The 24,569-nt window shown below is 35.4% G+C and overlaps 1 protein-coding gene across 1 annotated transcript; it reads left to right on the forward strand.

Moving 5' to 3' along the window:
• Nucleotides 1-24,442, forward strand: Irbp (Inverted repeat-binding protein). The gene is made up of 12 exons (XM_069834169.1): nt 1-548; nt 3,437-3,614; nt 5,200-5,296; nt 6,805-6,982; nt 8,375-8,559; nt 9,766-9,847; nt 10,688-10,765; nt 10,867-11,002; nt 12,910-13,101; nt 15,302-15,502; nt 18,386-18,600; nt 20,150-24,442. Exons 1-12 carry the CDS (start codon nt 381-383, stop codon nt 20,276-20,278), a joined length of 1,839 nt encoding a protein of 612 aa, XP_069690270.1. The 5' UTR covers nt 1-380; the 3' UTR covers nt 20,279-24,442.
• The last annotated feature ends 127 nt before the right edge of the window (nt 24,443-24,569 follow it).

Raw genomic sequence — 24,569 nt, forward strand, 5'->3', positions numbered from 1 at the left:
AACCAATTTATTATTCACGTTTCTCGCATTCGTGCATTGGTACTCATGGAGTGGAGACTCCAGGCTTGCCATCTTCAGGAATTGTAACGTGTTGAGTAATGTCGTGTGTAAAGTAATTTTAATTTGTTCTCGTACAGTTGTGAGAATAGCCTTCGAAAACATTGACTTCCTAATTCTTAAAATAAGTAGGGTGAATACTGTTGACTTATTATTTTATTTAATTACACTGAGTCGTATGAATGCAATGTTGGCCTCCTGAAAAGCAGCTGATCGGCCCCCGCGGAATTGCACAATCTGAAACTGTCATATGTCGTGTCTGAACACGATCTGAATACAGGTTCATTAATTTAAAGTAAAATATTCATAGAGTTATTTGCAAAATGGATCCAGCAGCATGGGATGATGGAGACTTAAATCAAGATGAAGAACTGGAATTTCAAGAACCTATGTGGGCCGGAAGAGATGGTTTAATATTTCTAATCGATGCTAGCAAGCCGATGTTCGTTGAAGATGAATCGGGGAGCTCACCATTCAAAATAAATCTACAGGTGAGTTGTAATGAATTTTGGGTCATTTCCAAAGAAAGTTTTATGCCTTCTCGTCCGTTTCTGACATTTCTTTACTATAGCGTTACCACGATAAGATACAAATTTTTTTACATTCTTGGGTCCTAGACGGCCGAAGATATCGTAAAGAAAAAGAAATTGAGTGCCGACGCAAATTTCACACTAAAAATAAGGGTAGAAAGTTACGAAAGTGGGGACCGTAGAGATGCTGGCTGGCGGGATCACTCCGCCGTGATAGATGGGGTAGGCGGCAGTGAGGAGCAGCACATCTCATTTCCGTGCGGTTCCTTTCAATCCTAGAGAAAAAGCAAGTTTTCGTAAGGTCGATTCAGTGACAGGTTAGGTTTGATTAGTTTAAGCTTTTACTATGCCTTGCATATAAAAATTATAGTTTATTTAACACGCTCGCAACTGCCGAGGTTATATCAGCGTTCCGATGTGCCGGAATTTTGTCCTGCAGGAGTTTTTTTACATGCCGGTAAATCTACTGACATGAGCATGTCGTTTGTGATGCCATCGACCTGGACCGGGATCGAACCCGAAACCTCGAGCACAGAAGGCTAGCGCTATAGCACTACCCAGGCCGACTATGCCTTGAATAATTATACTCACACTTGTCTAAGAATGTGCACTTTCTTTCAAGGCATACCAAAATTTCCTTTAAGGGAAGAGGATGGTATTTTTTGGTGAAAAATGAATAAATTTTCAAAAAACGATTTTTTTCCTTAAAATACTCTGTGATATGTGTAGAATACATTGTATAATATTTTGTGGGTATTTGTGCCCTTATCGGTTGTTGAGACGCCATTTTTAAACTTCCTGCGCTCTGGATTTTTAAATTACACCGCACTTTGTTTGTTGTTTCCGGAACTTCATTTTTTTTTCAAAACCAAATTTTTCTTTAAAATACTCTGTGATGTGTGTGGAATACATTGTATAACATTGTGTGGGTATCTGTACCCTTATTGGATGTTGAGACGCCATTTTTAAAGTTCCTGCGCTCTGGATTATTAAATCACACCCCCTTTGATTGCTGTTTCTGGAGCTTTATTTTTTTTGCTACATAGCCAGACAAAAATCGATATAATTTTTGAACTATTAAAGATATATGAATGAAATTTAGAATACACATTCTCTAGACTACTAGGAAACTTTTCTCTGTAACGGAATTTCCCTAATTGATTTCATTTTAAAAATAAGTCTCTCTGTTGCAAGAAAGAAAATAAAAAAAAATGTTATTAAATTTTAATTGTTTATTTTACAAATGTAGGAACTAATATCAAAATTCTGTTATAGACAGTTTGTAGAGCGTGCTTTTACAAATAAATTGTAACATTGCGTTTGAATTTATCTTTAAAAAATGGCTTGGATATATCGAGTTTAGTAAAATCCTGCATTGGGTACATTTTTTTTTTCAAATCTGGCTCCCAAATAATTTATTCAAAATATTTATATTTTGTTGAGTTGCTATAGCCGTGAGCTCTCTACATACAAAAAATTAATATTTTACACCAAATAGGAAAAAAGTTTAAAAAATTACCATCCTCTCCCCTTAATAAAGGATTTGAAATATTCAATGTCATCGAGAAGTAATCTGTATTTCAAATTGTCACCAGTAGCTGTTTTATGTTAATCTCTTCTAGAAACCAGAATAACATATGAGGTCATTTCGTGGTGTCCAAAACATCTCTTTCATATAGGATTTGAAATCATCGTTGTTACCAGGAAGTAGTCACTAACGCTTTGACATCTAGCTGTTTTATGTTAATCTCTTCTAGAAACCAGAATAACATCTTTGAAATGTTTGTTGTTTTTTCAGCTTCTTTCATGCAGACACCTGGTATTTCTTTTAATTGTTCTATAGCTCTTACTGCTTTTGTAATGCTCTCTCTTTATATAACTATGTAGAGTGTTTTCATAATTATAGGTAGGCCTAAAAAACATGTTTAATATTAAAAAAAATCAATTTTATCATTTTCAACAGTTGAAAGATTAATCAACTCAAAATATCAACTATTTCCACGAAATTTCGAATACCTAGGCCTAATAGAAGGTAGGAGAGTCTCAGTGTACAAAATATAATTCCTGAGTATCCAAGGAAAAGTGCAGTTGCATCCTTTTGATTACTTACAGGGTATGAATATTTATCAAAATACTTCAACAAAATTGCCATTTTTTCTTCACCATTTTGTCCATTGTGCAGTCTTCAGAAAGAAATGATCAGCCCTTTCCTCTAATCCCACTGTATGTTAGAAATATAGGAGAACAAGCGAGTTAATGGGTTTATTGTCAAGAACTCAGCATTAGTTAACGACAACACATTTTTAAAAACACACTATTTCGTGGCACTGTTTAAAACAGTATAAAAGACAGTTTAAAACAAAAATAAAACTGTTTGTTTTCAAACCCTGTCAGTTTGAGTTGTCATACTGGTCTTCAACTATAATAACAGAATTTTTTAGTTCTAGTAATTAATTTTGTTTGCTGATATATAGATCTATATTTTTTAACTAGTGGTGGGTACTTGACTGTTCGTCATTCACCCATATGAAGCCAGTTGTGTAGACCAATTTACCGACAGAGTTGTCCAGGAACACAAGTTATAAATGAGGAATGTCAGGAATCAAAGCTCAGTCCACAGCATTATAAGTCCAACGATGTAGCTACTAGACCACCTTGATGGCTTGTTTGCTGATATTAAAAAATGTACATGTATTGTTTGTTATTTTCATAATCCTTAATAAAATTTTTGTCATTGAAATGTCAGCTCAATTTAATTCAGAATTTTATTTCAACAGGAATTAATACGGAGCTGATCATCCATTGTGTTTTTATTCCCTGACCTAAAGTAACTTTTGTTACATTGACAGTGTTGCAGAAGCACAATGCTGAACAAGATAGTGAGCTCAGAGAGGGACTTGATGGGTGTTGTTCTGTTTGGTACAGACAAGACTACAAATAAATTAGATGTACCCCATATCTACGTCCTTCAGGATCTGCAGCAGCCTGGAGCTGACAAGATCAAACAGCTGGAAACTATTCTGAATCGTAAGTTGTTAATGAAGTATTACAGTTCTGCAAAATACACTTCTTCAGCATCCCTGATAAGTACCGAAAATGTTGTTTTGGATATTCCGTCTTTCTGTCTGTCTTTATGTGCATTGTGATTTCTCCTCAACTGTTGATCAATAATACACATAAAAAGCTAATAGATCTTTATTTGAAATAAAAAAAACAGAATTGCAAAGTCGGAATCCATTCCAACATTTATTTATTTATTTATTGTTATAACTAGAGCCCGGATTTTATGTAATTACATATTCTGTTCCTATATATGTAGCTATAAGAAAAGTTAAAATATCGGAGAATCACATCAAAGGGATCATTGTTCCAAAGTTTTGAAGTTCAAGTTTTTACATATTTTGATGTATAATAAATATTTTGGCATTTATTACGTATTTTACGTATTTTAAAGGATATTGCATATTTTGAAAGCATATACTACATTTTACGTTGAAAGAGTAGTGGAACGGAGAAAAATTCTCTCTGCCACCAAGATTTGAACCCGGGTTTTCAGCTCTACGTGCTGATGCTTACTAAGCCACACCGGATTCCCATCCCAGTGTCGGATCGAATCGTCTCAGTTTAAGTTCCACCTCTTGGGTTCCCTCTAGTGGCCTGCTCTCTGCACTGCACTACGTCATAGCTGTCTATGAACGTAGGACAATGTCCACATATATGCAGAGATGCACTCGTATGAGTGACTGATTAGCCGGGATCCGACGGAATATGTACTTCGGTACATTAAAATAATAAATATGATATGCATATATCACTTTGTGATTTAAGATGGTGCTTATTCCGTCAGATCCCGGCCAATCAGTCACTCATACGAGTGCAGCTCCGCACATATGTGGACATTGTTCTACGTTCATAGACAGCTATGCCGTAGTGCAGAGAGCAGGCCACTAGAGAGAACCCAAGAGGTGGAACTTAAACTGAGATGATTCAATCCAACACCGGGATGGTTATCCGGTGTGGCTTAGTGGATAAAGCATCAGCACATAGAGCTGAAAATCTGGGTTCAAATCCCTGTGCTGGAGAGAATTTTTCTCCATTCCACTACTCTTTCATCGTTTGATGATGCAGAATGTATGCATGGAAACCTCATATGTACTTCGGTACATTAAAATAATATATATAATACATTTTATTCACCAATTTTCCCTCGACTTAATTCATAAGTTATATGTTTGAAAATTGCTTATGAAACTTATCTCTTCATTTCTAATGGATAAAAATAATTTAATAATTCAAAATAATAACGTAATGTTTTAAGAAATGGACATCCCTTTGCCTGATAACTTTTTATTTATAAGAATGTAGAAGTGTAAAAAGTGATCACACCTGACAATTAAGTTTTTAAAATGGCTATGAAGAAATTTCACTTTTCTTTTGATATACTCTTTCATGGGAATATAGTAATGCAGACTAATTTGTAATTTGATTAGATTGACAACCAGTTCCATACTATTGTACTAAGGCATTCGGAGTGCTTTATCACATCAAAATATCTACCTTTTATGTCATAATTTATATATTTGATTAATTATTGTTTATTATTGTATTACAGGTCCAAAGTTCGATGATTTTGAAAACAAGTATGGTCACAGTAATGACTTCGCGATCTCAGATGCTCTCTGGCTGTGCCAGCAGATTTTTGCTGATAGGTACGCGTGTACTTTGTTTATTTATAAAGTTCCTTATTTTATGAATTGGTTGGTCATTAAGTAGATACCTAAGTCAGTCTTTTGTTGATCCTTGCATTGGAGTATATTTATGAAATATAATAGAAATAATATCGACATCAAATGCCATGGGTTTTCACCAGGAATATTACCAACGAATTACCATTCTTTAATGTCTTGACTGACTAGAACTTGTGTTATATTCCTATATTTCCTATTTACAAGAACATATTTTATGGTAAATAACGTGCTAGCGCAACATACTACTGAAAGTAAAGGCTGGTTCACAATAAACCGGGAACAAGAACCAGAATGAAAACGAGAAGCACAGGACGTGAATATGAAAATTTTTTATTCACAATAAACCGAGAACGTAGACGACTATGCATATCGATATGCATGTCAATAACGATATGTAAAGTCGATATTACGCATTCTGATGTTATTTGTGTATAATTGACCAATGGCGTTCTCTCATGAGTACAAGGCAGCCAACATAAACACAGGTTAACCAACTTCGAAATTTCAACTGAAACATTTCATTAGGTACGGTACTATAAATATGCCCATGCATCTTTATTATCACACCCTATTTTAAGTCTACCATAACGTAAAATGATTAGAGAAGAAACATTTGCAATAGAACAAAAATGAACACAACAGTAGTTATTGAATTGAAGCATGAATATGTAGTGTGTAATACAACCTATACAGTAATAAAATATGATTCACTCACGATCGGTGTTCAAAGAGAACCACGTATTCTCCTTCATTTTCTCATCTTTATACGAGGCGCGCCGCTTATCGTAAACGTGAGGATTTTCCTCAACACTCAATATTAGAATCTCATCAAATAAAACTTGCTCCATGATGCACAGTACAGAACAAAATAATGCATAGGTTATGTTACGGTCTTCTTGCTACAAAATATATGACGACAAAATAGCTTTTAGATGGCAATAGAATGAATCTAGTGGGCTGTGATCGGAAACGTGAACGCCAAAGTTGAAACTTGGCCAACTCTTCGTTCCTGATCTCGGGCTCCGGCAAGCTTTTCGTTAATTGTGAATGCTCACATTTAAATGTATACATTTTAACAATTTTACCGTTTTCATTTTCGTTCCGATTCTCGTTTCCGGTTTATTGTGAACCAGCCTTAACACTCTTCTTTGAGAAACATGTCATTAATAGCTGGAAAGATATTTTACAATGTCAGTTTTTATTTCCGCCTTTGCTTATCTTATATATTTGGATTTATATTATAGCCTCTTATTACATAATAAGAGGCTAGGTCTTTACAACACATACTGACATATATATCTGAAGATGATACACACTGCGTATCGAAAACGTTAATATAAATCCAAATATATAAGATAAGCAAAGGTGGAAATAAAAACTGACATTGTAAAACATTAAGCTTATCGGCATCCCCAAAATGAAACTGGAAAGATATTGTTTTGCAACATTGTGATGTTTACTGTTGTCAGTCCATTGAAGTTGAGTTCAAAGAAGATTCTGCTGTTCACCAACACAGACAACCCACATGGGGGCTCAACACAGCAGCAGCACCGAGCAAGGAGAAAGGCAGCAGATCTGTGTCAGGTGGGAATTGATGTGGAACTGCTGCACATGGGACGCGATTTTGACCCCTCGCACTTCTACAAGGTGAGTGACAGACAAACGGTAACATGTGGAAGAGAACAACCACCACGATAGTCACCATCGATTGAGAATGAATGCTAGATGGAAGTACAGTTGCTCCATGCAATTCAAATGACAGTTATTACATGACATCTTATGCAGTAGCTAGATGACAGCACAGTGAAATTGATCGAACTGGTTATCGTCAAAGCCTTTAAGGCTGAACAATCTGTTATATAATGTGATCTGGGGTGACAGTTATGTAAATGGGAACCACTTAATTCATTTATCATTTCTAAGTCACTTGCTAAAACTTAACTGGTTTAAGCAAACAAAGAGTTAATTTCGCAACCCTTTGGGTAGACTGGGGAGTTATTTTTTTTTATAAACATCTGCTGTGGAGGTTAACAATGTGCGCAATTTGAAGCGGTTTCTAGCATGAGCTCATTAAAATTTTCTTTGTTAGATATTCTTTCCTGCAATGAGTTTGAAAATAAATTAAATTAATCTTTATAGCTGAACAGGATCATTAAGTATAAGTTTTATCAATATCTAAGTAAGTGAGGTGTAAATGGATTATTAATGGCTTTTTTTTTGTCTGATGACAGGGCCCTTAACTTGCCATTATTCACCTTGACTATGAATGTGCTCATAGATGTCGCTAGTTCCTTTGCCTATTTAGAGTGCATCAGAGATAGTGGGTTTACATTGCACTCGTAATGAATGGATGATGATGATGATGATGATGATGATGATGATGATGATGCTGGAGAGTTGTGGCACAATGTAAATATAATTTACTGTTATTACTGTAAGTAATTTTATTATTATCTCTTTACTATCGCCTAATGTTTAAAATCATGAAATTACATGCATCGAAAATTGTTATCCTTTTACTATTGTTTATTGCTCTAAATCATGTACGTATTTATATATAATCAATATGTAACTGTATGTCGTTTCTGTATTTTTTTCCTGTTGTTTACTGTTACTACCAGTATATTATATATTTAATTTGTAACAAAGTCAATTTTGTGCATTATCTCTTTATTATTGTTTCAAATTATGTATTTAATTTGTAACTTTGTCACATTCTTGCATTACCTCTACTTTCGTTTATCATTTCTAATTCATGTAATTAATTTGTAACTGAAAGCCATTTTTGTATGATGTCTTTAGTATTGTTTATTGTCTCTTAATTCATGTATTTATCGTGTAACTATAACTCATTCCTTCTACTACCTCTTTGCTATTCTTTATTATGTCTATGTAATGTATTTAATATGTAACAAACTATAACCCTAATATACCAAAGGTAAAATAGGAATACAGTATATGGATAATAATAATAATAATAAATATAATTTACATGTTTATGATTTTAATTTTTCTAAAATTTCTCTTTCATTGTGTCAGGAATTAATACAGACAATAAAAGGTGAAGATTCAGATGACTGGAGATTGCCTAATCCTTCAACTCGTTTTGAAGAACTATCAGCAAGACTTTATCGCAAAGACCATAAGAAGAGAAGTGTGGGCAGGATCCCATTTTTACTGGGTGGTGAAATTAAATTCGGAGTTGCTATCTACAATCTTGTAAGGTACAGTTTCTTTTTCATGTAAATTTGAAAGTGCAAGACTGGAAATAGTATGAATGAACCCCGAGCCCCAATATCTAAATGCAAGAATTCCCTACAGAATTACTTAGATTGAAATGATCTTTTCCCCCTTGGAATTTTCCAGTGCAGTTTTTCTAACCTTGCTGGTGGGATTTGTAGGAACTAGATGTTATTGAGTGATATGTTACATGCCATATAGTCATGTTCCCTATGACATACTGTATACGAATATATGCAAATAGCAATACTGTAAAAACCGATGCCCTTGAAATGTTATGATAATTTTAAATTGATTATTTGTATTTATTTTGGTAAAAAACAATTTTTATTGGGTTGGATTATATTATGATGCTGTATCAACATCTCAGGTTATTTAGCATTGAATGAAATGAAGGTGATAATGCTGGTGAAATGAGTCAGGGGTCCAGCACCGATAGTTACCCAACAGTTGCTCATATTGGGTTGAGGAAAAAACCCGGAGAAAACCTCAATCAGGTAACTTGCCCCAACTGGGATTCGAACCCAGGCCACCTAGTTTCGCGATCAGACACACTAACCATTACTCCACAGGTGTGGACTATTTTGGTTAAGAATATTCTTTTGTCTAATAGGGCAGCGGAAGTACTACTAATTCAATGCATGTCTTATGCATTACCATAAGGTTACCAGTTTTTTTTTAATACAATTTCCCGGACAGATACCGACATATGAAAAAAACTACTTTTAACATTTCTGTTATGCCATTTACTTATATTATTTTTGCACACTCTCCTTGTGTTCTGTAGCACACAAAAGCAAAGCTCAATATTGTGCATGCACAGTTCACGGTATGGCCGACCACAAAAACGAAGTTCCCAGCTGTATTATTCGTATTTTGCTGAAAATATAATTTATGCTATGATATCTATCTATAACATTAATTCACAATAATAAAACTTGCTTCAAATGATAGCAATTGTCACCAGTTTTGATGAAATGTAAGGAAAATTGAGAAAGGGGACAAAAGGCATGCTTCTTATTTTTTATAATGATTGTGATATTTTGATGCTTCTAATCAAATGCTGAAAACGTTATATTTCTTTGAAATTTTCGATACCTACTTCTGCAGCATCATAACATTTTTTTTTCTGTACTTTGAATGTTGGAAATGTAAAAGGTGATGTTTACTGTTGCTTTCATTGTTCCCAGGCAGACTACAGTTCCTAAGAAAGCATCATTGGATAAAAATACAAATGAACCTGTGAAATCTACAATAAAAAAGTTCCATGCTGTAAGTATGTTTTGCATCTCCTATATTTTAAAACAGGTACTTGAAACAAGGTAACCATACATCCCATTTTTTCCAGGACAGTCCCATTTTTTTATGTTGTCCCACTTGTCCTGTTGGTTTCCCATTTTGTCCCGTTTTCCAAAATCTTTTGCAAGTTGAATTAAACATTTACAGCATTCTGATAGTATATGGTACAGTAAAATTGAATCACCTTGTAAACTCACTGAAAAGAGCAAAGAAATGAGTTGTTCTTAATGTCTAATCTCCATCCATTCTGTTCTTACTCCTCTTGGTTTTGTATACACGTGGAAGTTGTAAAATATCAGCGCTTTACTATCAATTCCAGTAGCATTGTTATTCTCTGATTAAGCATTATTCAGCGTGATAATGTTGCAAGCAAAGTAGTGATTGTTAAAGTTAGTGAGTTTATTTTAAAATGTTTTCAAAACATTGTTCCAACTTCTAAGCACTGGGTTACTATCTTCACAAAAATTAATAATAATTGTTTGAAAGTTTAGTGGCATTGTTAAGTGAAAAAGTTTATGTAATTTCTTTGTTGAATAAATTAAAGAATAGGATAAAGACAGCAGAAAAGTGACTTTAAAGTGTTGAAATATGTTGTAATTCAAACTAACTTTCAATTTTTATTAGTTTGTATTTGAGATTTCAATTTTACAAAATTAAAATCAATGTCTTCAGCTATTTTTATTGCATCACGTCGATAAATAAGTGTTTGAGAACAGATGTCCCATTTTGGACCTTTAGAAATATGGTCACCAGTTTTCAGAGTCTTCATCTTCATAAGAGTGAGAGATTTTTACATACTTTTTTTCTTTATAGGACACTGGCGAGGTTCTGCTCTCTACAGAATTGAATAAATACCAGGAATTTGGCTTCAAGAAGATAACACTCACGCTTGTAAGTTAACATCAAACTATTTTGTATTAGATTGAACATTTTTTTGATGACTGACAAGTCTTATTTTATCACATTACTCTCAATGCCAATGATCTGTCCAGGAGGAGACACGCAATCTGAGGAAAATGATGGACCCCTGTCTGAAACTGCTGGGATTCAAACCAGCATCCAAAGTGAAGATCCATCATCACGTGACACCATCATCCTTTATCTACCCTGATGAAGGACTTGTTGAAGGTATTTGAAAGCACAAAACAAAATATATTTATTTATATTCAGATTCGAATTAATATATTTTTTCTTAAGAACATTAGAATACTTATTTAAATTATGGTGATAATGGTGGTGGTAGTGGTGGTGGTTGTTGTTGTGAAATAATGCTATGTTCTTGCAGTAAAGCCATTAACTCTCTTGCTGTTCAATATTTCTCAACACAGTGTGTTTAGAGCAAGCATGTCAAGGACCGGGGTAAGGTTACGAACTGCTGTCTGTCAGATTGCACTTTGTGAGCACCGTGGTGTGAGTGAGTGTTACTGTGTAGGCCTATTGATGTTTAATTAATTTTTGTACCTCCTGAAAAATTATGCTCTGTACTATCACATAGGAGGTTTCACAAAATCAACGACGATATAGATGTCAACATCATGTTGCCCTTCAAAAATTGTATGTCGATCTGCTGTGCTTTCTAGCCATCTTTATACAGGTATTTCCAGTCGTCTATGGCCTCTTAGTGTGTATGGCAAAATTAATTATGGCATTCAGAGAAAATACAGTTTAGGTAAATGTTATTGAACTTGGGCTATGCATATCTTGGGAGTACATGAAAATGCCTTAGGGGAGTACGTAAAATTAAAATATAAACAAACAACTGGCCCATTTGTATATGGGGTAGCCAGGCAGAATAAGTTCAGCAGAGTATGTGACTTTATAGGTTATACTAATTTGTCCTGAAGATGGAACGTGTATGCATTTCTGAAATGTTTATGTTAAGTCTCAGCACACATTCGAATACTCAAAAGACTGCTTCTGTACACATTCACCCTTACAACTTTAAATTTCATGTCAGACAATGAATTGTAGAGAACTACAAGAGAAGGATTGAAAGGACAGCGACAATTTCTTTAATTTTAATTGGCTAGTATTCATACAGATTTTTTTTTTTTAACTATAAAATTATATTTTTCTTACGCTTTTATCAGAATAATTGTTACAAATCACGTCGTTCTTGTAAACTTTATTTGATTTGATTTATGATTTATTATTTAAATGTACAGAACATAGAAAATAATTACAACAATAGAAATAGGTATAAAATAATACTATCAATATAAAAAAGAGGATACAATAATATTTACAAAAAATTTGAGGACTGAATGAGCAGCGCTCGTGTTCAGTCGCAGTTCAGATATATTATTAATATAAGAGGAATATAGAAAATAAAATAAAATAGGAACTAAAATTAAAATCGCAACTACAGTGAAATTATATAATATATTAATATAAGAGGAGTATAGAAAATAAAATAGGAACTAAAATTAAAATTACAGCTATAATGAAATTATATAGTATAATATTAACATAGAGAAGAATAATATTGTACGTGAATAAAGTAGGACAATTTATAAAAAAATATATTATATTCCGAAATTATAGAATACAAAATATAATATATGCTGATTAATTCATACACATGGGCCATAAATTTATTTAATCAAATTGAAGACGTTACCCGTTTCTAATTTTCTTGTTATATGTTAGTGGGTTACATGTTAGAAGTTCTGGGTGTAATTTAGCTACAGAATTATACAACCGAGGGCCAAAATTAATGCTATGCTTTAGACCAGCAGATGTGAAACATTTAGGTTCTACTAATGTTGAATTATTATTTCGTCTTGTGTCATGATTATGTGGCTGTAATATAAACTTATTACTATTTTTATGATAAAATTTTAACAGAGTATATTTATAAATTTGTTCAATATTAAATACATTAAATTCAGAATAAATTAATTAAATGGAACCTAAGATGCGAGAAATGTCAAGTGGTATAAATTTCACAGGAAATGCTACTGCAGCTGCTTTTTCGGTAGCTTGAGTTGTAGCAACTCATAATTAAATATTTAATAGTAGTATTATGTTGGCAGGCAGCCGCAAGCTGTTTGCTGCCCTTCTGGACCGCTGTGTGGCCAAGAAAGTGGTTCCCATTTGCATATACATGCCCCGTTCAAACAGCACCCCCAGCTTGGTAGCACTGTTACCCCAGCAGGAATGCCTTGATGATGCAAATGTACAGCTTCTACCCCCTGGCTTCCACGTGGTGAATCTTCCTTATGCTGGTGAGTGATAAAAATATCTTTTACAACTCACTTCAAACGAGAACTATAAATCTCCATAGAGTTCTCTTGTCTAATTGAGCCCTTTATGCTCCATTTATCAGGCATTACACAGATGTTCTACCTTTTATAAGGAGTTTCAGATGGTCTCGTATTTAACTGTTTAATATCTTTGGAACAACTGAATAATGCACATGGTAGAGCAATGTCGACTATATTGGCCACTAGTGACTGAGCTGTACTGAGTCATGTGAACAAAAGACAATCGAAATAGTTGTAGTAAAATGGGACTATATTCTTAAGGGGAGGCAGAGGTGAAATTTTCGAACAAAACTGAAGAAAAAATGAAAATTTGATTTTTTCCATTTTTATTATCCTTATTTTCATATTCCGATGTTAGTTTTTGATTTTGTGCCCTTTAAAAGTATGAAATTAAAACCAAGATAACTGTATTACTATATTATTCCCATAATAAACTAATACTTATCATTATTTATATACCTTCTCTGAACATATAAATAAAAAGAAATATTGAAAATTTCTTACAATATGGTGCATGGAGCATTTTATATCAAATGATATAAAGTTTTATAAAATTATTAATATTTACAGAACTATTGTACTTAGAAAGTTGAAACTTGGTATGTCCATTATTAATAACATACTTAGTATCCATGATCAATTTCAAACAAATCGGATAAATTTTGTGGATTTTGAAATATTCATCTCTGCCTCCCCTTAAATAAATAATTGAATGCTTCAGACTGACCAAGACAAGTGTGGAATGAGACCTCTGCCATTGGTTGAATAGTAATTATATAGTAGACTCTTGCTAATCTGGCCATTCCTTGCACAGATGGGTGCCAGATTAGTGAGAGTGTTGAATTACAGTAACCTCTACTTACGGACATTCCTCATATATGGACAGATTCCTTTGTCCCAACTGAAATAATATAGAAATAATGATAAATTTAACTCTCATTTATGGACACGGACAGCTGTTTCACAATCCTAAAGCTTGCTTTACCTCCTGACTGCGGACAGAACTTGGATTTCAAGAACTAATGTGTTACAAAAATGGAAAATTTAGTTTTGAGAACTGTATAGAAATTCCTTAACATGAAAGAAGACAACAGGGGTCTCGTATGCTATCACTAGCCCAGCTGGCTACCCCTTGTTAACTGGAAGCAAGTGGATAAACAAAGTCATAAAATTTAACCTGTCTGATGAGTCCAGGTTTCTGCGATCGTGAAATTGTATTCGACGCATGATAGGGTTAGTAGGATTATTCTCTTCAGTTCAATCAGTTGTTCGGCTTCGAGAGACATGGCACCTGAACGTAAAGGTTAAGTTGAAAACTGTAAATTACAGTACTGCATAAGTGTAGAACTAGAATAAAATTGCATGGCACAGTACTGTATTTTCCTTTTTTTGGTCTTACCTACTGTAGTTCAAAGTTGCATAGAATTTACTATATTTAGAATTAAAGTACAGTAATGCATTTCATTTAAAGCGTGACTGGGATACATAATGGATATTATAGATTTACTGTTGGATTGGAGAGCCTCCCTTCCAAATGCGGACAGATTGTTACGTCCCTTCGATGTCCGTAAATGAGAGTTTCACTGTACCGAGAGTGCTTAAAAATGTAATTTAATGCAGTGTTATAAGCTGCACCAATCACTCCACCTGCACTTGTAAATCAAAATTAGAACATTCCACACGTGGCTGCGTGGCAGGCACGGGTATGTATTACAAAATGTATATACATGCATAAGAAATACAGTATAACACATGGCACTACTACAAATTTCCCAGAAAATTGTTACCCAGAAGTGATAGGAGGTATAGTAGGAGGAGGCCGGATTAGCGAGATTCTAGTGTACTTCTCTCCTCCTCCTCTGCTGGCAATGTTTACATCTCCTGTCAGACATTATGGAGCGAAGTATAGATAGATAATTTTTGGCCCAATAGATGCCTATCGTATGCTCCATTAGTTTCACCTGCCTGCATTACTTCATTTCGAAAACAGATGAAAAATCTTCCATAGTTACGTAATACTTCCTTATGAAGCATATAATAATATGTATCAGACCTTCAATTTTGATACTGTGCTTGATAGTGGGTAACAAAAAATTCTGGAGTCATCAACTCATCAGTCACTTGTAGAGAACTAAAGCATTATGTTCTTTCGTGTTTGCAGAGGACATCCGCATGTTAAATATCGACAGTTCAATAAAAGGAAACCCAGAACAAATAGAGAGTGCCAAGGCTGTGGTGAAGAAGCTGCGGTTTGGTTATTCACCGTACAAGTTCGACAACCCAAAGCTGCAAACCCACTGGAGCAACATAGAAGCTCTGGCTATGGACTACAATGAACCTAAGGAAGTGCCAGATTTGACAGGTAATTGTGTGTACACACTTTGCAATTGTGATTTAGAAAATAGAAACCAACTATATAATGTTGTGCTTGTTTGTAATAAAATGAAACATCTCAGCAAGACTACTCTTAAGATCCCCCTCCCCATTACTACCAAATGGAAATGAAAGTTTAATCCCCTAAGTACTTTAACTGTCTTTGAGAAGACAGTCTCTTCTCCAATCCAGCGAGTACAAAATGGATTTTCAGTGCAACATCTGTCATTTGTTTTCTTTCCAGAAAAGTTTAAGCTAAGAACTGATTGCCAACATATCGCCTGCTTAGAACCAAGTTGTTCTAACTCCATTTTTATAAATTTTTCAGGGGAGCACAATGAAGTTTTGGAGACTACCCAAATCATACTAATACCACTATTGTGAGGAAAGGGGTCTTCAAAGAAATAAACAGAGCATGGGAAAGCTTATTTTATTCTTCAGTTGCCATATTTATAAATTGATTTTACAAAAAATAGAAAAAAACGTTTGGAGTTAGAACAAACATGTTAACAGATTTTGACAATCTAATGTTCTAACTCCTTTCAGGTTACATTTTGAAGAGATCAGTGCATATATTCTTACCTTTTTAACACTGAATCGCAAAAAATTTTGTCCACGCCTGAAAAATATTTGTGTAGGGACTTTATATCTTGAACTTTACTTGCTTCTATAACTGGTTTGACTGTTATTTGCTTTGGTGTAGGCAATATGTTATCAACTCGACACTGTTTTTACCTTGTTCTTGTTGTAATAGGTTTCAGAAACTTTGTAGTCTTAAACATCTTGTCAGAGAATGAAAATTTGTACACAATATCTTCACAGCCTTTTGTGTATACAATATGCTTCACTTTACTGTATGGAATGCTGTTCAAGTTACTTAGTTTAGCTACAGTCTTGAAGTCATAAAAACTATTAAATCTCATTTGATGTACTTTGTATTGCTTGTTAGTTCTACACGAAATCAGGGCCCTTATTATTGCTAAAGAGAATGAAGTTGAAGTCGTTTGATATGACGATCAATCACACTGTGCATTGTGTCTATTTCCTGCACTGCACTATGCCCTGGTTCTTGATACTTGTGTTCTATTTTTTGTACTTCATGGTCATCCTCTTCCAAAAAATGTATCAGTGCAAGTGGCATTAAGCTGTTTATTGATAAACGCACGCAGTGTCACATTAACTTTCTCATGCAAGTTCAGGAAAAGCCTTCTGCCCTAGCTTGCTTCTCATTGGCTGTCTTAGCTCAAACCATTTCATCATTGGTTGGTCATTGGATGATGGAGTTATAACAATGTGGAACTAAACAGAGCTTGGAAAATGGAGTTGGAACAATATGGAACAGTTATTTTGAACACTTTCTGACCAAAAAATGTATAATTTTATGTGTGAAACTGATACAGAAGAGGAGTTAGAACATAACGGATACAAAAAACGAGTTCTTTTTTAAAAGTGGAGTTAGAACAACATGGTTCTAAGCAGGCGATATGTGAAACCACTAATTTAATAGCCTTCTTATCCTAGTTGTACTGTAGCTTGAATAATAATTTATTCCATAATTTCATCAGGAGTAGCATTTTTACTGGCGAATACTACAGAGTTGCTCGAAAAAAAACTATACCCATTGAAACAATCACATATGCAAAAGTTTTATTTTATTGTATTTTTCTTTTTTTTTTATTTTAGCAGTACGCACCTTACAAAGAGTGTTATACAGAGTGATTCACGAGGAAAGGTAAAAAATTTGGGATGTGAATTCTGAAATCATTCTAAATATAGGTCCATTTTCGAATGGTTACAGAGATATGGCTCTTTGATTTCACAAAATAAGCAATCACAGACAGCCGATAAGGAGTGGTTCTTCACCTTCAGGGTTGGGCAAAGGACTAACAACTCATCACTGTAAAAAAAACAGCTTGTTACGAAACCCCAAAATAAAAATGCATATAGGAGTGTTAATTGGGAGGCTGGAGAGAAAACGACCTTTGGGGAGACGAGACGTAAATGGGGGGATAGTATTAAAATGGATTTGAGGGAGGTGGGATGTGATGGTAGAGACTGGATTAATCTTGCTCAGGATAGGGACTGCTGGCGGGCTTATATGAGGGCGGCAATGAACCTCCAGGTTCTCTAAAAGCCATAATTAAGCAAGTACATGCTTCACATGTGCCTCTACTATGAAAATTCTCTGATTCAAGGCGAGAACCATCTTACTAGTACTGGATAACCAGTAACAATAAACATTCAGGTAAAATATCGGGAGTTCAATAAGTTTGAGAACTGTGGTGTGTAGCAAACCTAAATATCAAAGCATGATCTGCTAACTGGTTTCATAATGATCTGTTATGTATAACCATAATCCACAAATCCATTACTAAATTGTTACCCATTTCTTATGGAAAATAAAATTCATGTGTGTTTCTTATTGTTAACTCGTCCGATTTTTTTATTTATTTGTTAATTTTTTAAATAGGTTACTTTACGATGCTTTATCGACATCTTAGGTTATTTAGCATCTGAATGAGATGAAAGTGATAATGCCAGTGAAATGAGTCCAGAGTCCAGCACCGAAAGTTACCCAGCATTTGCTCATACTGGGTTGAGGGAAAACCCCAGAAAAACTTCAACCAGGTAACTTGTCCCGACCAGGAATCTAACCCGGGCCACCTGGTTTCATGGCCAGACGTGGTAACAGTTACTCCACAGGTGTGGACTCGTCCGATCTTTGAAGGGCACAAATAGCCAGAGTAGCTTATATGCCCTTTTTCCCCTTTTTAAATTCCACTATCTATGTATCGTCCAATTTTTGTTCTGTTTGCACTACTACAAAATACATAAAACGTAAAGCCGAATTGAATATTTGCTGTTCTTACAGTTCCAGATCATGAATACATGGCCAACAAACTAGGTTCTTTGGCTAAGGACTTTTTGGACCATGTATATGTTGCTGGTTACTACCCTGGTGACAAGCCAAAAGCTTCAGGTGGTAGAAAGAGGGCTTCAAATGTTGTGGATAATGACAATCCAAAAAGAACTCCAAAGGCTGCTGAAGACACGAGTGATATGAAGGCTCTTGCTCTCGGTGGAAAGGTGAGTGCACTGTGGTTGTCTGAAGGAATTTCCTAATAGAGAATAACAGATTGTTAAAGGAAACTTTGCAATGATAATTGATTTACTTTAAGATTTGAATCCTTTATACTCCTAGATAATAAACACTTCCTCTACTTCCTGGTCAACATTATTCTTTCATCCACTTTTTCTAGCACAGTGTCTTATTCTGTCTGTTCATTTTGCATGTTCAATTGTTCTCCATATCTACATTTCAAATTCTTCTAGTTGTTTCTCTTCACTTCGTCGTAATATCCGTGTTTCTTCCCCATACAATGCCACACATCACACAAAGCACTTAACTAGTCTCTTCCATACTCCTTGTTTTTTTAGAGGTCTACATAAGATGCTCCTTTTATGTTAAAACGCTTTCTTTGCCATTGCTATCCTCCTTTTGACTTCCTGTTAGCAACTAACGATACTACTTATAGTACACCCCGAGTCTTAATATTAATATTAATGGATATAAAACATCTAATTTCAATCCATTTTGAATCTTGTGTACACTACTTTTAACACTTGAATCTAATTAATTGATTACTAGTGGACTTACTCGTGTTATTTATGTAAGATTTGTCCGGCTTACAGCTGTTTCAGTGCTTTATGCACCATCCTCAGAGCCTACTAGATCACGGCGTCATCTCGAACTTCTCTGCCTGTTAAGTGGGTGTATTTTATTGTTGAAATGTGTTGAAGAGTGGAGTCGAATAGTGTGTGTGTACTGAAGTTGATCTGTGTGTATGTAATGTTACATAATTAACACGAGTAAGTCCACTAGTAATCAATTAATCTAATTTCAGTTTTTCAAGATAATACACTACTTCTTGATATACATCACATTGTAAGACAATTTCGGCATAACACCTATCATGCGTGACCAAGTTTATAATGAGAGGTGGTAGTATAGTCCCATTGCTCTTATTTCCGGCAGCCAATCACATTGCAGGTCGGCTACATTTAAACATGTGCATCTTGTGATTCGCTGATAAAGATAAAGAAGGCTCGATAAATACTTAATATAATCGCCCGCCATTTTGGCTCGTTCGTTGGCGTTCGCAGAAAGCACACGAGGACGTTATTTGCCGCTCAATTATTTGCTGAATTACAGTGCGTTTGATTTATTATCATAGGAGCTATGACATGATAATGTTTGACGGTGTGGCAAATAGATCCCTGGTCCGGTAGCTCGGCAACGAAAGAATAAAAATGGCGAACGATACTACCTACGTAGACTTTATAGAGCCTTCACTTTCTATGACGTAAGCAAAGAGGAGGAGTCACGCCAGGAATAACAGCGTCGCGACTATAGTAGTGGTAGTATACATCCATACTGCAAATACAAACCCACAGAAGTGCTAGCAATTACAGATTGATATTTTATTTTGACACAGAGAAGTATTAAGTAATGTCGCAGTGGCAATTGCAGTGGTGATAATATCACCAACATCACAGGATCCAAGTTACAAATATACCTAGTTCCATATATGCAATATGTCTTTTCTTAGATGAATGGTTGCTTGTGATGTTTCAGGTGGAGAAACTGAAAGTGGACCAATTGAAAGCATACTTGCAAGAAAATGGAGTCAAAGTGACAGGGCTGAAAAAGGCCGATCTCGTCTCAAAAGTTTACCAGCAGCTGGGAATAGACGAGCCCAACTGAGTATTATACATTTTATATTTACAAACTGTTCTCTTCTTTTAAGTAACTCAGGTAACTGTATATCCGTAATTGATTCAAGCACTTCACAAAACGAGAAGTGTAATCTGTGTATTAAACTGCCGTGTGTAATATTTTTGACAGTCTTATGAACCTTGATTCTACATTCCCTCAATTTGCTTTTTCTCGCCATTAACATATTCCCTTTCCTTCGATTTTTCTGTATTCTGTCGCAATGATATCAGATCTCTCACTTTACACTCTCCAGTGGAAAGTGACCATATTTTGTGTGCATGTGTATTTGTGTGAGTTTTTGTCTCCTGTATAGCATCACATGAATATGTAAAAACTTAAATAATTTTATAAATGAAAAATTTATTTATCTTATGTTGCAATTTTATAGAATCTGTAGATATGCCTATCTATTCCCACCATATATTTTATACAGATGCACCCTGCAAGCTGGAGTACAATTTAGTCGTGAAGTACAAAATAAGGTAAAATACTGGTATGCATCTATGAGATGGGACATTATCTTGATTATATAGAAATATAATTTATGGTGATCATTTTTACATGTAAATTGTGAACTAAGTTTATAAATACCTAGTTCACTATACTGTTTTCGCTGTAAGAAAAATCCTAATGTAAACATAAGCATGTGGCTGTCATACCCGTGACTGGCTCAGAGTCGAAACACTCACATTACGCAGGAAAATATAGCTCGTATTTGGAAACCACAATCTTGTATTATTTGAAAATAAAAAATTGAATTCTAATTGTTAAATACGATGAAATATTTAACTTCACTCATATTTAAATGCTATGTAAAAGAAAAGCTACTTTTATATTTTGTTATGTACTATGAACGCGGATGAATACCAACAGTAATACCGAGGTAGTCTGTTCTTGTAACAAGCTGGCGTCACTTGAGCTCGTACCGTAGTTCACGTAAGCACGTGGTACTGAAGTATGGCTTCTGTATCCTCAACTGTCCATTGTGAAGACATAAGACTTAAAAAATAATTTAATTACTGTAATTATATAGTAAATGTTTCCTAAGCAAACGAATGCATAATAGTGAGGTTAGGCCTACTTTACGAGTAACGGGAAATGTTTAACATGAAACAGAATGTACAACAGTAGGCGGGAACACGTACTGAGAATCTATGGCGCCAAACAGCGGCCAATGACGCCTCACTTCAGTCACGTGCTGTTGTTTACATTAGGATTTTTCTTACAGCGAAAAGATTATAGTTTCAGCTTAGTAGGAGCCATCTTCAGAACTAGTGAGGTCCTTGCATCTTTCAGTTTCTTCAGTTGGTTTGCTGGGGAGTGCGTTTGTGTTATGTAGTGTGGAGTCAAATAATTTATGTGCTCTGAAATTCATTTGTGTATTGAGGATTTGTTGTGGGGAACAAACAGTGTAGAGGCGTGGTGATACACCATACACATTTCCGTAATGATGACGCAAGCATACATGTGTTCGTCCTGGCTCGTGTCGAGGTTAGTGAATCAGTCTCCAAGTGACTGGTGAGTGACACAGTACATATGGTGTTTTCTTATGCATTTAAAGCAGTGGCGGCTTCTCAAGGGGGTTGCAGGTTTGTACACCCCCCAGTAATGTTCCTAATCTTCCAGCTTTGTTACTATTAAAAATATAACTTTATTTTACAATTTTCATTCATGACTGTCTGCAACTGACGTCTCGTTTTGTACGTCTGCAGGAGCCTCCGAGACTCTTGGTTTGCAAAGATGTTGAAAACCTATGGAAGGTAGTTTATACTGGGTGTTCATTTCAAAGTGTGTCATGACGTCACTGTTGTTGGGTCACCGATTTGAAGCAAGTTTTAGTTTATATGTTAGAGAAGTTGCCTATTATTTAAGGCGTTCTTCAATCTGAACTTGAGAACGTGTACGGTATAACTTGAACGTCGTAGCAATAGATGGCGGTCTGTACGGTCTGTGTGCTACCATAACCTCTTTCAAACTGTGTTTTGCACCGGCAAGTCGTACGCAGGGTATTTGTTATCATCGGTTGCATACGGTAACATTCCACAACACAAATCAAATGCTCCGTGTCCATGTTGACCGTCGAAGTTAATGTCAACAAATACGTAAGTAATCGTCTTAACCCTCTCCCCATATCCCGACAGTACGTATTTCCAAACAGTTCACATTCCTGCCACTACCGGCGTTACCGTACGTATCGGCACGTACTCTTCAGAATGAACGCCGTACTTGCTAGCCAACTTCTCTGCCTCTTAGATTATACACCTGAGCTGCGGAAGTGTAGGAAGACTGAATTCTCTAGGCTCATCAGCTAGCCACATGACGGCATACAGCGAGCCAAGACACATTTTGAACTGAACACCCAGTAGAGATGTTCGGCTAATGCGGGGTCAGGGGGGTAGAGGCGTGGTCTACTGCTTTCCTCATTGAGAACGGTTTATCGCACTCCCTGACATGGACACCAACGTCAGTGCAGAAGGAACTAAATTCACTTGGAAAGTATCTGTTTCAATTGACATTTGTCCGACGTAATACGCGTGAAAAATGTATTCATTTGGCTTGTGCAACGGACAGTCGCATATTTCGCATATTACTTTCTCAATCTACATGCACACAAACAGCACAATACATAAAGGAGCTTTAAAGTTCTAAGAGTTGTCGTTCTGACAATAAGTGCTGCTATCTCCTGACAGCATACGAAAGCTGCATTTGAATTTCATGAACGAAAATGTTGCACTTGGTACTTGGTAGCATTCTGATGACGATTCTGTGCTCAAATGTTTTTCATGAGGGTAAATCGCAATATAGAGAGCTCCGCCCACGACCTCTTCCACTTTTGGACTTTCTGTATAAATAGGCATGCTTGTATTTAGTCATTTTACTTATTAATTGCATATAAATTAGCTTTATATGTATACACTCTCAGGTATACACGATTTTAAACTTTAAAGTAAAGTATGTTTAACTCCTCTTCGATATCCATTGTGCACCACCATACTTTCAAACCACCAGCCGCCACTGATTTAAAGCGAAAGTGTGAATAAGTGTAAACTGTATAATGGCTAATCAAATGTTTTCAACTGAACAACGTGTATGTATTTATGATTCTTATATGTTTACCCAGTCTGCCTACCAAGTACAAAGGCGGTTTGACACATGATTCCCAGGTGTAAAAATTTCATCACGTATAACAATTCATAACCTTTATAATAAATTTCAGGCGATGGGAAGTGTTCAGCCTAAGAAACAAAACAGACAGTGTAGAGTTCTCACAGAAGAAACATTAGATGACATTGGTCATCGATTGGAACAGTTCCCTAGAAAATCACTTAGGCACCTTTCACAACAAGTACGAATTTCTTATGGTTCTGTGCAAAAAACTACTTGCTTACCTCCTTACAAATGGCCTTCAAGGAATCCGGAGGTTCATTACCATCCTCACATAAGTGTGCCATTGGTCTCTATCCTGAGCAAGATTAATCCATTCCCTAGTATATCTCACCTCTCTCAAATTCACTTTAATATTATCCTCCCATCTACGTCTCGGCCTCCCCAAAGGTCATTTTCCCTCCAGCCTCCCAACTAACACACTACATGTATTTCTAGATTTACCCATATATGCTACATGCCCTCTCCATCTCAAACATTGGATTCAATGTTCCTAATTATGTTACATGAAGAATACAATGCATGCAGTTCTGAAAAAGCTACTGAATTATGTTAAAGTTTTAGCTGTATAAAATAACTAAGATACATGCTCTTCAATGGTGTGATCCTGCACATAGGAACGCATTTTGTGAGTGGATGCTGAATAATATTCATAACAGACTAATAAACCCACATTTAATTTTTTTCTCAGACGAGGCATATTTCCACCTCCATGGTTGTGTGTTCACAAAACAATCGTTTTTGAAGTGCTGAGAAACCTGAAACCGTTCATGAAGTATCCCACACACCCTGGAAGAACTGAAACGTAATACCCATCACAAAATTAAGAGCATTAACGGGACATTTCATGAATAGGTGCCATAATAGGTTCGAAGGCGGCCAGTTTCAGCATCCATCAATAAAGTTATTAAGTAAGACACTTTTTAGAATAGTTACAGAAACTTGTATGGTTGTAACACTGCGACTCTACATTGTCTGTTCCCTGCTGTGAAAGCGTCAGTAACACACAGTGAAAACCTCGTCGCTCCTGTCTACACAGCGAATAGGGATTATAAAGAATGGACACTGAGCGAATTTTCCTGTGTTTTGTTTCTCTGTGCGCCAGCGGTTAGTT

Source organism: Periplaneta americana, chromosome 1, assembly GCF_040183065.1.
Source record: "Periplaneta americana isolate PAMFEO1 chromosome 1, P.americana_PAMFEO1_priV1, whole genome shotgun sequence".
Classification (NCBI taxonomy): Eukaryota; Metazoa; Arthropoda; class Insecta; order Blattodea; family Blattidae; genus Periplaneta; species Periplaneta americana.